This window comes from Neoarius graeffei, chromosome 10, assembly GCF_027579695.1.
Source record: "Neoarius graeffei isolate fNeoGra1 chromosome 10, fNeoGra1.pri, whole genome shotgun sequence".
NCBI classification, from domain to species: Eukaryota; Metazoa; Chordata; class Actinopteri; order Siluriformes; family Ariidae; genus Neoarius; species Neoarius graeffei.
This window is the reverse complement of record NC_083578.1, coordinates 78,150,401-78,165,640: the sequence shown is the minus strand read 5'-3', so window position 1 is coordinate 78,165,640 and position 15,240 is coordinate 78,150,401. Positions and strand designations below refer to the sequence as shown.

General features: G+C 43.3%; 1 protein-coding gene across 1 annotated transcript in view; it reads left to right on the top strand.

The window, feature by feature from the left end:
- The window catches only part of LOC132893330 (fibrinogen C domain-containing protein 1-like), a 255,687-nt gene that overhangs the window by 189,912 nt on the left and 50,535 nt on the right, over nt 1-15,240 (top strand). Inside the window, exon 5 of the mRNA XM_060932353.1 lies at nt 2,315-2,411. Within this exon, the coding sequence (XP_060788336.1) occupies nt 2,315-2,411 (97 nt within the window). The remainder of the gene's footprint in view (nt 1-2,314; nt 2,412-15,240) is intronic.

Genomic DNA, 15,240 nt, shown 5'->3' with positions numbered 1-15,240 from the left:
GGTTAAAATATTCATGGTCGTGAAATCCTAGAATGTGTGTAGGTTGTTGTGTTCTGCAGCTATCACGATATATTTTAAATCGATGGGTTACCCAGATTAGGAGCTCAGGTGTTCAAACAGTGCAATTGCATTCGATGCGTGATTAATAAAATGCTGACATCAACTATGTGAATCGCACATTCCCATGATGCACGTTGTCATTTTTTTAAATTTTTTTTTTGCACCTCTAGTAAAAACCTACATCAAATATCTTGTTGATTAATCATTTTATTGTAACAGATTTTTTTTCTTTCAACCGTACATCATCAAGCATCAAATTTATTTGCTCATTAATGCTGTATATCACAATGGGGCCGCCCTCATTAATTAAAAATAGGTGCCCTATGGGTCCATGTGGCTACTGCTTATAAATAAAATTGTTTTCTGATACCATGTCCATACAGTAAATATAACATATATACATGTTACCAAGGCGGCACGGCGGTGTAGTGGTTAGCGCTGTCGCCTCACAGCAAGAAGGTCCTGGGTTCGAGCCCCGGGGCTGGCGAGGGCCTTTCTGTGCGGAGTTTGTGTGTTCTCCCCGTGTCCACGTGGGTTTCCTCCGGGTGCTCCGGTTTCCCCCACAGTCCAAAGACATGCAGGTTAGGTTAACTGGTGACTCTAAATTGACCGTAGGTGTGAATGTGAGTGTGAATGGTTGTCTGTGTCTATGTGTCAGCCCTGTGATGACCTGGCGACTTGTCCAGGGTGTACCCCGCCTTTCGCCCGTAGTCAGCTGGGATAGGCTCCAGTTTGCCTGCGACCCTGTAGAACAGGATAAAGCGGCTCGAGATAATGAGATGAGACGAGACATGTTACCAATGATACTCGCCTCATCTCTGCCAAGCATCACCAAACTGTGAGCAGCATCAGGGCTTGAAGTATTTTGGTTACCAATTTTGTTTCCTGTGTTTTGTTCAAAATACAGTGCTGTGAACTAGATCTATTTTCAAAATAGAAAGAAAGCACTTGTTCATGAATTGTCTTCCAAGCATTATTTAGTACTAATGAGCACATTTTGTTTCAGAAGTGTAGTGTAAAGACACTAAAATAAAAAAATTAAATTAAAAAATGAAAGTGAATAGCAGAAGTTTGAGCAATTATCCTTTTAACTTTTACTCTTAGTTTTCACATTGGTCCAAGAATATATCAGAAATTTATTTTAAAAAAAAAGGAAATTATTCATTGAAAAACATAAGTACTCATTACAAGTGGAGTAAAAAAACAACAACAACAATATTACTATGGAACAACAATATATTTAATAAAGATAAATTTCAACAAATGATAATGACATTATGTATGTATGATGAGAATACTTTTCCAAAAGCAAAGAACGTTCTGTACTCAACTGACAGGGAAGTAACAATGGCATCTTCAGTCAAAGTCCTTCCTGCACCATGCATGGCGTGTTTGGCAGTGCCAATCTCTATTTCGTAGCCCTCGGCCTGTCACGTATATTACATAGCTAGGGTTACAGTGGAGGCCCGGTCCTCTGGTAACTGTGAGAGTTTGACTCTCCACTCGCATCTGTATTGCAGCATGCCTTGCCAGATGGCACCATTTTTATGATGGTCTTTGGTATGACCTGACCATGAGTAGAACTCACGATCTCCTGATCAAGAGGCGGACACGCTAACCACTAGACTAGACCATTCGCCGGCCACTCGCCGGTACAGCTTCAGTACAACAGTATAAAAAAAAAAATGCTGGTGGTATACTAATAACTGTATAAGCAGGTTATGGATAATAGATGGATTTATGGTGTTGAAAAAATTCCAAAAGGTAAATTTTCTTAAAATAAACACCACTTACTTGATATCGAATCAGTAGCCTTGGTGAACCATGAGGTGAATTTCATTTATGTTTTCATCTGCCAATTATCTTCCGATACTATGAAGTTATAAGGTTTTTTTTTTTTTATTTAGTTTCTGGTTCTGATTGGTTTCGAAGTTCATCAAGCAGTAGAACGGGTAATCGAACTTGATCAGGATAAGTGCTGATTGGTTACGAAGTTTCGCTATTGTTACGCTCATTCTTACATTATGATGACATAGTGTACCTTTGATAACGCGAGATCAACTGTTCATATCGCGAGATCACGATTCGCCGTTCTGGTGATTGTAATGCTTATGCGTATACGCAGTGCGCTATTGTTATACTCATTCATACAACACGATGACATAGTGGCTACTGCCTCGCTTCACTTCTATGAGGCAGCAGCCACAAAAAAGATCATTTCTAAAGTTGTACCCTCTTGATTTATGTCCCCCAGGTGTTTCAGCGCAGAGAGGACGGGTCTGTAAACTTCTTCAGGGACTGGGACGCGTATCGTGAGGGCTTCGGGAAGATCACAGGGGAACACTGGCTTGGTAAGGTATCGTTTTATTATATTTACTAGTGCTGTCAAAAATGTCGCGTTATTAACGCGTTAACTTGACTCAATTTTAACGGCGATAATTTTTTTATCGCAAGATTAACACTCTGTGACATGATGCCACGCCCCGCACAGCCAGAGTCCTCTGCCCTCCCCCGAAGAGCCACGGTGCTCGGCTTAAGTTTCGTTTTCCCATCGGCGGCTCCAGCCCCACTTTGCAGTGGCTGTGACAAGACGTGTTATGCTCTGCAATAAAAAAAAAAAAACATTGGTACAACCAGTGTTCGAACTATGCCGATATTTTCGGGGGGGTCCCTTATTTTCCCTTGGGGGGGGGGGGGGTGCTTGCGCTTGTCTCAGAGCGCGGCTCTCCATCGCGCGCTCACTTCGGATATGCAAATGCTTCCCGTTACACACGATTGCTATGTCAATAAACATCATTTTGCCAATATTTTAGAGACCCCCCAACATTTCCCAAATCATGTTTTCAAGGGATCTCATGTCTGTTTCAGGGGATCTCGGATCCCCCGAGTACCCCCGTAGTTCGAACGGTGAGCAAGCCCATTCACTTTTTTATGCTGATAAGAGAATTACAATGGTTTTTCATGTGACAAAAATGTGCGATTAAATTGCGATTAATCGCGAGTTAACTATGACAGTCGCGACATTAATCGCGATTAAATATTTTAATCGCTTGACAGCACTAATATTTACAGATTACACTGTGTGCTTTTCAAAAGATAAGTATCAAGCTAGCTTCAGTCCAAATGTAATTATCAGCCAGAGTTTATTGTCAGCAATGAAAGGCTGAAGCAGGTTTTGTTAATTTCCCATCATGTTGTAGCTGGTACTTTTCTCAACCATTACCGTCAATTGAAGATTATTTTAGGAGAATGATGTTAGAGAACAACAGTCTGAATAAATGACTGCTTATGGCTCATCCAAGACAGACTGTCTGTAATTAATAGCCGTTTTTTTTTTTTTTTTTTGTAGAGAATTAAGATGAAAATAGCAGAGTATAGAATACTTTGAAGTAGCACCATGGCAGAAACAGATGGTACTGGGTGCAGGTATAGCCATGAAGACGGATATGAGATACCCCAGAAGGGCGAGGTGCAAAAACGTATCTTCCACCATCTTTTCTGACAATATACTCCTTCCACTTTCTTGCAGAAAGCTATGAGTGTGTTTCTGGCTATCAGATACAACTAATATATGCAAGATTAGTCATATTTTGTTTAATTTACTGCAAGGTTGCCTCTACTTTATCAGGATAACAACATGGAGAAAGTCACACATTGGCAGATTCTGATGCAACATGGTTCCATTTCAGGGACAAATCCAGTTTCTTTATTTTGCACTGGTCAAAGAAAAACGTACATGTTCTTGTGACGAAGGCACTAGTAATGTGGAATGACAGGCCTGTCACTCTCTGATGACTGAATGTCATCTCCCCGCAATTGATGATGTTTATGAGAAGAGGAATGATATTTCCCATGGCAAGATATAAAGATGTCTGGCCTGTGACACTGACTCCAAGTCTGGGAAACTGCCTGTGATTTGTTTAGATGCCCAATAATATCCTTCCTGCCATGAGCGAAGGAACCCAGTGGTTTTGCCTAATGGCGGAGCTCTCTGATGCCAGTGCTGTTTATGAAGATGAGTCTGAAGTTCCTCTGATCTCTGATCAATAAGACACAAGGAAGCTGAGCACAATTCACCTAGGAGTTCAAAGCGATGAGCTGGAGGGGAGAAAATAAAAGAGTACACAGACTTGAAGATAAGAGGATGGAGAAAGAGAGAGTGGAGAGGCCGCAGTGCCCTCAGCAAAGACAAACTCACAGCAGAGAGGCAGCTCACAGTGTAGGACGGCAGAGAGGGATTGACAGCTAAGGTTGTACAGTAGATATCATTAGGAAATACAGACATGTAAGATTGTGGATTGTGAAGGTGAGAGGAAAGCTTGAATAGCCATGACTTTAATAATAATAATAATACAGACAAAACACACTTGCACGCTTCAAACAAAACACACCTGCACACGTCAGACAAAATACATGTCAGACAAGACACACCTGCACGCTTCAGACAAGACACACCTGCACGCTTCAGACAAGACACACCTGCACGCTTCAGACAAGACACACCTGCACGCTTCAGACAAGACACACCTGCACGCTTCAGACAAGACACACCTGCACGCTTCAGACAAGACACACCTGCACGCTTCAGACAAGACACACCTGCACGCTTCAGACAAGACACACCTGCACGCTTCAGACAAAACACACCTGCACGCTTCAAACAAGACACACCTACACGCTTCAGACAAAACACACCTGCACACTTCAGACAAAACACACATGCACACTTCAGACAAGACACACCTGGACACTTCAAATTAAAACACACCTGCACACTTAAGACAAGACACACCTGCACGCTTCAGACAAGACACACCTGCATGCTTCAGACAAAACACACCTGCGCGCTTCAGACAAGACACACCTGCACACTTCAGACAAAACACACCTGGACACTAAAGACAAAACACACCTGCACACTTCAGACAAGACACACCTGCACACTTCAGACAAAACACACTTGGACACTAAAGACAAAACACACCTGCATACTTCAGACAAAACACACCTGGACACTAAAGACAAAACACACCTGCATACTTCAGACAAAACACACCTGCACACTTCAGACAAAACACACCTGGACACTAATGACAAAACACACCTGCGCACTTCAGACAAGACACACTTGGACACTAAAGACAAAACACACCTGTGCACTTCAGACAAGACACACTTGGACACTAAAGACAAAACACACCTGTGCACTTCAGACAAGACACACTTGGACACTAAAGACAAAACACACCTGTGCACTTCAGACAAGACACACCTGCATACTTCAGACAAGACACACCTGCACACTTCAGACAAAACACACCTGGACACTAAAGACAAAACACACCTGCGCACTTCAGACAAGACACACTTGGACACTAAAGACAAAACACACCTGTGCACTTCAGACAAGACACACTTGGACACTAAAGACAAAACACACCTGTGCACTTCAGACAAGACACACTTGGACACTAAAGACAAAACACACCTGTGCACTTCAGACAAGACACACCTGCATACTTCAGACAAGACATACCTGCATACTTCAGACAAGACATACCTGGACACTAAAGACAAAACACACCTGCACAGTTCAAACAAAACACACCTGCAGACTTCAGACAAAACAGACAAGCATGATCCACACAAAACACACCTTTTCACATCAGACCAAACATACCTGCCACTTCATAATAATAATAATAATGATAGGGGCGGCACGGTGGTGTAGTGGTTAGCGCTGTTGCCTCACAGCAAGAAGGTCCTGGGTTCGAGCCCCGTGGCCGGCGAGGGCCTTTCTGTGCGGAGTTTGCATGTTCTCCCCGTGTCCGCGTGGGTTTCCTCCGGGTGCTCCGGTTTCCCCCACAGTCCAAAGACATGCAGGTTAGGTTAACTGGTGACTCTAAATTGACCGTAGGTGTGAATGTGAGTGTGAATGGTTGTCTGTGTCTATGTGTCAGCCCTGTGATGACCTGGCGACTTGTCCAGGATGTACCCCGCCTTTCGCCCGTAGTCAGCTGGGATAGACTCCAGCTTGCCTGCGACCCTGTAGAACAGGATAAAGCGGCTACAGATAATGAGATGAGATGATAATAATAATAAGGGGTGCCTCAATGTTTGATAATCATTGATATTGGCACTGAAATGAGTAACCTTCTTCATATTCATCAATCAGGGGTGCCACAGAACATTTTATAAAACCATATTTTTGTATCTTATGAGTTCAGATTGTTGTAAATTGACCATGACTCATGATCAGAGGTTGGCGAGTCAGGCAAAAAAAATGTGCATGTGTCACAGTGCTCACAAAACTGAAGTGCTCTCACACACAACAGTTTCTCTTCATGCACGCATCATCGCTCCACACTTATCAGATGACACTGGAGCATTTTTCAAGCACAAATAAATTAGTACAGGACCAATACCAGTATCTGTTTTGATGCATCAATAATAATAATAATAATAATACAGTTTAGAGTAGCCAGTTGACCTAATCCATATGGCTGTGGGAGGAAACTGGAGCACCCAAAGGAAACCCATGCAGGAACCAGAATATGCAAACCCCACACAGAAAAGTACTCGGCCAATCAACAGGTTTGAACTTGGAGCCGCTGCACCACCATGCTGCCCACAACAACAACAACAATCTCATTATCTCTAGCCGCTTTATCCTTCTACAGGGTCGCAGGCAAGCTGGAGCCTATCCCAGCTGACTACAGGCGAAAGGCGGGGTACACCCTGGACAAGTCGCCAGGTCATCACAGGGCTGACACATAGACACAGACAACCATTGACACTCACATTCACACCTACGGTCAATTTAGAGTCACCAGTTAACCTAACCTGCATGTCTTTGGACTGTGGGGGAAACCGGAGCACCCGTAGGAAACCCACGCGGACAACATGCAAACTCCGCACAGAAAGGTCTGCACTGGCCACGGGGCTTGAACCTGGACCTTCTTGCTGTGAGGCGACAGCGCTAACCACTACACCACCATGCCGCCCCACAGACAATTGGTGTGTAAAAAATGTTATGTTTTTAAACTGGTGTGTAAATAGGCTAGCAAAGTGATTCATCTGTAACTCTGATACTTTAACTAGTCCTTCTCTACATCGTTCATCGTCATCACTGCCAAACCCGATCTGGGCTTGAGGTAAACCATGTTTGGTTGACTTGGCCGGAGTTGCAGCAGAAGGGTGACCAGTTCCTTTCTGCACACTCACATGGGCAATTTAGAGTAACCAGTTTACCTAACTGTATGTCTTTGGACTATGGTGGAAACCAGAGCACCCGGAGGAAACCCATGCAGACACAGGGAGAACATGCAAACTCCACACAGAAAGGCCCCCGTTGGCCACTGGGCTCGAACCCGGAACCACTGTGCTAACCACTACACCACCGTGCCACCCTGCTCCATCATTAGATAATGATTAAAGACGATGAAAATCATACTGTTTCGTGTGGAAGCCTGAGGTTTACAGCCCTAATATTATGGCTATTTTAGCATATCATTTATCATTTAAAATCAAGCTATAATGATATTCTGTCCATTATTATTATTATTGGGGCGGCACGGTGATGCAGTGGTGTCCGCGTGGGTTTCCTCCGGGTGCTCCGGTTTCCCCCACAATCCAAAGACATGCAGGTTAGGTTAACTGGTGACTCTAAATTGACTGTCGGTGTGAATGTGAGTGTGAATGGTTGTCTGTGTCTATGTGTCAGCCCTGTGATGACCTGGCGACTTGTCCAGGGTGTACCCCGCCTTTCGCCCGTAGTCAGCTGGGATAGGCTCCAGCTTGCCTGCGACCCTGTAGAAGGATAAAGGGGCTAGAGATAATGAGATGAGTTGTCCGTGACGTACACGTGACAGAACTAACAGGATGTCGTCTTAACAACAGCTCTCAAACACATAGCTGCTAAAGTGTTGGCTTTTTTAAGGATCTTGAAGATGGCGGATAAGCTTGATATTTTTATGTAATTTAAAAATTTATTGGGGTCTAATGGTGTTAGGTTTAAAGGTTTTGACTGCAGAGTTGAATTCTGGGCAAAATGTTCTATTTCTGTTGCTGTTGGAGTTTTGAGATGTTTCGATGCTGTACACACCGTGCATCCTGTGTGTAAATGTTTTGCTGAGATAAAAAGCATGCCGCATTTTACAGTTCCGGAGATTGCCGAAGCAAGTGAGCAACAATATCACGTGACCACCGTGTGGCGTGTTTGACCTACTTTTAACCAAAACAAGTCAGCGTGGGCAAACATGGCGGACTCTGCTCTCCCTCCAGCAGAAAAGAAAAGGAAAGGCTGTCTAGTGAGTGCAACTGCAAGACAGAGCAAGGTTAGATGACGTCATTTTTCTGGACAGAAAACTAAATAATTCGAGCTAGCACTTAGCTATCTTAGCCTTAGAATGCATGGGCTCGACTCCACGGTAGCGAGTATGGAGTTATACACCTAATGTTTTGATCTTACAGAGAAAGAAACGATAACACAAAAGCAGTAACACAGAAAAGACATTTGTCTTCTGTTTCACGGATCTATTCGTGAACGTCAGCCACAAATTACATCCCTGCGACTCAAAACTCTCTGAGATTGATGCAGAGTCACGATGTTTTCTGCGCGTCGCCATCTTGGTGTGACGCGGTTCCATAGTTATGCTAATTAGTTAAAGCTCCTCACATTCGGCTATTTCTTTCGGGCCATACTGTTTACCTCAATAGGTAAGCTATTCGGTCCCAAAATGGAGAAAAGCGACCCTCAGGACATTAAAATGATCACATCTCATTCGCACGATATTGTTCTTGTGAGACAGAAGAAAATGCCGTGCACAATAAAAATAATTTAGGGTGTATTCAGACCAGGATAGTTCGATAGTTCACTTGCTTTGGTCCGAACCAAATGTTTTTTTTATTTTTTCATTTTGGTGCGGTTCGCTTTCACACTGTACATTTTAGTAAGCGGACCAAAATCTGTCAACAAAGCCACGCGCCCTGAGGTCGTTCAGCTATTGGTCAGAGACGACACGCGCACAAAGCGTTAAGTTCAAAGTAGTCATGGAGGCTTTCCGTGCTGATATTCTTTTTAACATCATCAAAGCTATATGTTTTTTCTAGTTTTTACTGTTTTCACAATTGTGCGATTACTATGCTGTTGTACAAGTAATTTATCAACGACGATGACAAAGGGCAAGGCGGCTATGGAGGATAGCGCTGATGAGCGCACATCATGTTGTGACAGTTCTGGCTCTTCACGCAAGATGGAGTGTGTCGGATATGTGTCGGGATATTCGCCTTATCCATCGTAATAGATGAATTTCTTTTTTGCGTCGCTAGTACCACCACTTTTTGAAAGAATGTCCCTGATTTTAATGTAGGTCTGACGGAGTTTCTTCACTTTTAGCCGACATTGTTCTGGGGAGCGCGTGAACCCCTTCTCCTTCATTTTCTCACTGAATACAGCAAACACGTCGGCATTTTTGTGTGTTCTCTCCGAAAGCTCAGATATGTGGACATCTGCCCATATATCCACAAGGGTACGCGTTTCTTCCTCGGCCCACGTTTGCCCCCTACTCATTTTTTGTACTCTGTAGTCTAGCCTACCACTGGTCTGAATGACTGAATGACTGTTGTAAGGTTCGCTTGACAACCGAAACAGTGTTTGCACTTTGCGGTGGAGTGTCAAGACTCTGTTTCCCATAATGCTCGACAAACGACGGACGCTCCCGAGGTACAAAAAAGCAAAACTGTCGGATTAGGTCCGGTCTGCTTTCACACCTCCAAAAGGTCCGCACCAGAGTTCCTTTGGTCCGGACCGAGTCCGACCTTGCAGCTCGGTCTCGGTTCGCTTGTTTGGTCCGGACCAGAGTTCGGTGGTTTGTATTCAGACCAACCCAAAAGGTCCGGACCAAGGGAAATTTGGTTCGTTTGGTCGTTTGGTCCGGACCAAACAACGTAGGTGTGAATACGCCCTTAAATTTGAAATGACTTTGCAGTCAGTACCTTTAAAAACTTTTGTTGATTTTGAGGAGGAGATTAGTTTAATGTCCCCGATCTTTCCTTATCTGGAAAGAAGAAAATACACTGCTTAACATTCTTTATCTGAAACCTGGTCCATTATCCTGAAATCCAGGGCATTCGTGAATCAGAAGGCTTTGAATTCACCAAAACAGGCCATCTCACACTCATGTGAAAAACCGCTGGACAAGGTCAGAGGTCATTGAGTTGTTGCGACTCGTCACCTCTGTTTCCAGTTGAACCCAATCGAAGATGCTGAATCTTATCACTTTCTGATTATATCTTGATGGTCAGGAAAGTCTTGTAGAGGAGATGGTATCGGGGCTGAGTGTTCATGCATTAATGAAGCTGATGACACTGCTCAGCATATTGAGCTGAAAGTGACACCTCGCTACTTATTAGCGACTGTGCTGAATCTGCAGTCGTGCCTCATCAGTGGTCCTTTCACCCTCCCTGTAAGATTAAACAACAACATTCAGCAGTGTGAATTTATTATTCACTGTGAATGTGGTAGATCATCTTAAAGTCTTTGAAATCGCCTTTAGACTCACTTAGATGGGTTTGTCAACTTTTTAATTTATAAAGGTGCCTTAGAAGAAGTCAGCTACAGTGATGTGAATAAATAAACTGTGTTTAATGATTGATAAAGAGTTTTTTTTAAACGTGTGGTGAATGAGTGCTGTGCTAGTATTAGTGACACATGATGCAGAAATGTTTTTGCTGCAGTGTACATCTTCCAGAGTTGTTTCCAGATTTTTTCGGATTCCTTAGCCTTGAAATTTAATTAAAGCTAATTTATATGTTTAGTAAAAACACACACACCTGCAAACTTTAGACAAAACACACCTGCATACTAAAGACAAAACACGCCTGCATACTTTAGACAAAACACACCTGCATACTTTAGACAAAACACGCCTGGACACTTCAGACAAAACACACCTGGACATTAAAGACAAAACACGCCTGCATACTTTAGACAAAACACACCTGCATACTTTAGACAAAACACGCCTGGACACTTCAGACAAAACACGCCTGGACACTTCAGACAAAACACACCTGGACACTTCAGACAAAACACACCTGGACATTAAAGACAAAACACGCCTGCATACTTTAGACAAAACACGCCTGCATACTTTAGACAAAACACACCTGCATACTTTAGACAAAACACGCCTGGACACTTCAGACAAAACACGCCTGCATACTTTAGACAAAACACACCTGCATACTTTAGACAAAACACGCCTGGACACTTCAGACAAAACACACCTGGACATTAAAGACAAAACACGCCTGCATACTTTAGACAAAACACACCTGCATACTTTAGACAAAACACGCCTGGACACTTCAGACAAAACACGCCTGGACACTTCAGACAAAACACGCCTGGACACTTCAGACAAAACACACCTGGACATTAAAGACAAAACACGCCTGCATACTTTAGACAAAACACACCTGCATACTTTAGACAAAACACGCCTGGACACTTCAGACAAAACACGCCTGCATACTTTAGACAAAACACACCTGCATACTTTAGACAAAACACACCTGCATACTTCAGACAAAACACGCCTGGACACTTCAGACAAAAGACGCCTGGACACTTCAGACAAAACACACCTGGACATTAAAGACAAAACACGCCTGCATACTTTAGACAAAACACACCTGCATACTTTAGACAAAACACGCCTGGACACTTCAGACAAAACACGCCTGGACACTTCAGACAAAACACGCCTGGACACTTCAGACAAAACACACCTGCATACTTTAGACAAAACACGCCTGGACACTTCAGACAAAACACGCCTGGACACTTCAGACAAAACACGCATGCACACTTCAGACAGTCCAGCATGTGGGATTCAGTAAAGACTACTAATATTTTTCACCACCAAGAATTACGTGAACCGTTTCGAGCATACTGCATTTACACAAACATGAAATTCAATAGGAAGTAGTTTTCCTTTCTTCAGCAAAGCTGTCAGTGATCTCTGATGCCAAAACTCACTCTCTTTCTCTCTCCTCCTACAACTCTTTTTGTTCTGTTGAAGCACATGGTGTAATCATGGTTCTCCTCCCCTACCTCTACTCCCATCTGGTCGACTGAAATCCAGTTCCTGAGATGTACAATACACAGTTTACTAAGCATGACTACTCACTGTACTGTATACATCTTCTACTCTCTGTTCTCTTCTTCCCCACATCTCTAGATCTCCTGGTGCCTGCTTTATTCTGTCACTTCTTTTATGAATGTGAGAGTCTTTGTGAAGTTTTGTGCTATGCCAGTTCACAATTTCTTGCTTTCAAACAGCTGGCTGCTATAGAACAGCCTCCTTAATATTTCACAGCCTCAAAACCTTCAAAGAGCAGCAAGGATCTGTTAACACTCTTATTATGGAGGTGAAGGTGTGACAAGCAGAACATGTTAATGCAGCCTGAATATATTAAGCACATTGTATACAGCCCCATGGCATTGTTATCTGAGTTATAGGAGGGAGGAAGGATTAGTTAGGTAATTATTGTGGAAAATTCACACCTGCACATCTCAGAAAATCCACACCTGCAGTGCATAAATGAACACTAAGGCATATACAAAGATACCCATGTCAGACAAAGCACCCTGTAATGGTGCTTCAAAGAATACACACCTGCACACTTCAAACAAAACACACCTGCACACTTTAAACAAAACACATCTGGACACTTCAGACAAAACACATCTGGACACTTCAGACAAAATACATCTGCACACTTCAAACAAAACACATCTGGACACTTCTTCAAACAAAACACACCTGCACACTTCAAACAAAACACACCTGGACACTTCAAACAAAACACACCTGCATACTTCAGACAAAAAAAACCATCTGGACACTTCAAACAAAACACATCTGGACACTTCAGACAAAACACATCTGCACACTTCAGACAAAATACATCTGCACACTTCAAACAAAACACATCTGGACACTTCTTCAAACAAAACACACCTGCACACTTCAAACAAAACACATCTGCGCACTTCAAACAAAACACACCTGGACACTTCAGATAAAAAACACACCTGGACACTTCAGATAAAAAACACCTGCATACTTCAGACAAAAAAAAACATCTGGACACTTCAAACAAAACACACCTGGACACTTCAAGCAAAACACACCTGCACACTTCAGACAAAAAAACATCTGGACACTTCAAACAAAACACATCTGGACACTTTAAACAAAACACACATGCATACTTCAAACAAAACACATCTGCATATTTCAGACAAAACACACCTGGACACTTCAGATAAAAAAAAAAAACACACCTGAACACTTCAAACAAAACACACCTGCATACTAAAGACAAAACACGCCTGGGCACTTCAGATATAACTCACCTGGACACTTCTGACAAAACGCACCTGTCACACTTCAAACAAAACACACCTGGACACGTCAAACAAAGCACACCTGCTCACTTCAGACAAAACACACCTGTCACACTTCAACAAAACACATCTGGACACTTCAAACAAAACACACCTGGACACTTCAGACAAAATGCATCTGTCGCACTTTAAACAAAACACACTTGCACCCTTCAAACAAAACACATCTGTTACCCTTCAGACAAAACACAATGAACCCTTGAAAATACTGCAGACAGTAACACACCTGCACACCTGTACGGAACAGTGGGAGTCAGGATGCATGTCAAGCGGGAGTTTATTGTGACCCCAACCATATCAGTGGATGCAATGTGAAGCACGTCGTTTGTAGTAAGCGTGAGATTTAGATGACAGTCCTGTGTGGCCAGTCCAAATACAGTCCATTAAGAGACGTGAATGATTGTTGTGAGTGGTGTGTGTCGAGGAGCCACATCACTCAGGGACAGAAGCTCTTACAGAATCTAGCAGTAACGGCACAGAAAACCTGGCACCTTTTCCCAGACAACAGGGGTACAGAAGGGGCATGAGGATTACTAGTAATAATTACTCGGAGTACAGAGGGGGAATAGAGAAATTACTAATAATAGCTTCTGAGAAATGAGCTCTTGTCCTGATAATCACACAAATTACACCCAATGTGACAGTGGCATATTTAATAATGAATACTTGGCTGTTGATTATTGATTTAGCTGAAGTGTAATGAGAATGGGGTGTAATTTTGCCTCTAATGATTGCATTTAGAAGTTGATTGAAGGACATTTTATTTGATAATATGGATCCTGTTTGTCTGTTGGTGATACATTTTCATCAAATATTTTGTTCTTAAACATTTGCAGTAAAACCTGCACCTTCAGATCGGCACCTCGTTTAAACCGACCGATGAAACCTGTCTGTCTGAATTATTGTTTGCAGAGCGTGACTATCAGTGACATGTCAGTGTGAAGGTTACTGAAGCGAAACCAGATAGGTGTCAAAGTCCATAACACGGGTCAGATCACAGCAGATTGGCAAAAGTAGAGCAAATCTATTATCGTAAACTGAGGAAACAGGAGATACAAGATGCACAAAACCACAGGCTGGTTTCATTGAAGGTATAAAGCAGGGCAGTGTTTTACAGGAACACACAGAAACACAGGGCGGCACGGTGGTGTAGTGGTTAGCGCTGTCGCCTCACAGCAAGAAGGTCCGGGTTCGAGCCCCGTGGCCGGCGAGGGCCTTTCTGTGTGGAGTTTGCATGTTCTTCCCGTGTCCGCGTGGGTTTCCTCCGGGTGCTCCGGTTTCCCCCACAGTCCAAAGACATGCAGGTTAGGTTAACTGGTGACTCTAAATTGACCGTAGGTGTGAATGTGAGTGTGAATGGTTGTCTGTGTCTATGTGTCAGCCCTGTGATGACCTGGCGACTTGTCCAGGGTGTACCCTGCCTTTCACCCGTAGTCAGCTGGGATAGGCTTCAGCTTGCCTGCGATCCTGTAGAACAGGATAAAGCGGCTAGAGATAATGAGATGAGACACAGAGGGAAACAAGGCATATGGTGGGTGCATGTGATCAGGGATGGGATCAATGACCGCAAAGCTACAAGAGCAAAATTGCGAAAGATTGATGGACTTTCTCATCTCATCTCATTATCTCTAGCCGCTTTATCCTGTCCTACAGGGTCGCAGGCAAGCTGGAGCCTATCCCAGCTGACTACGGGCGAAAGGCGG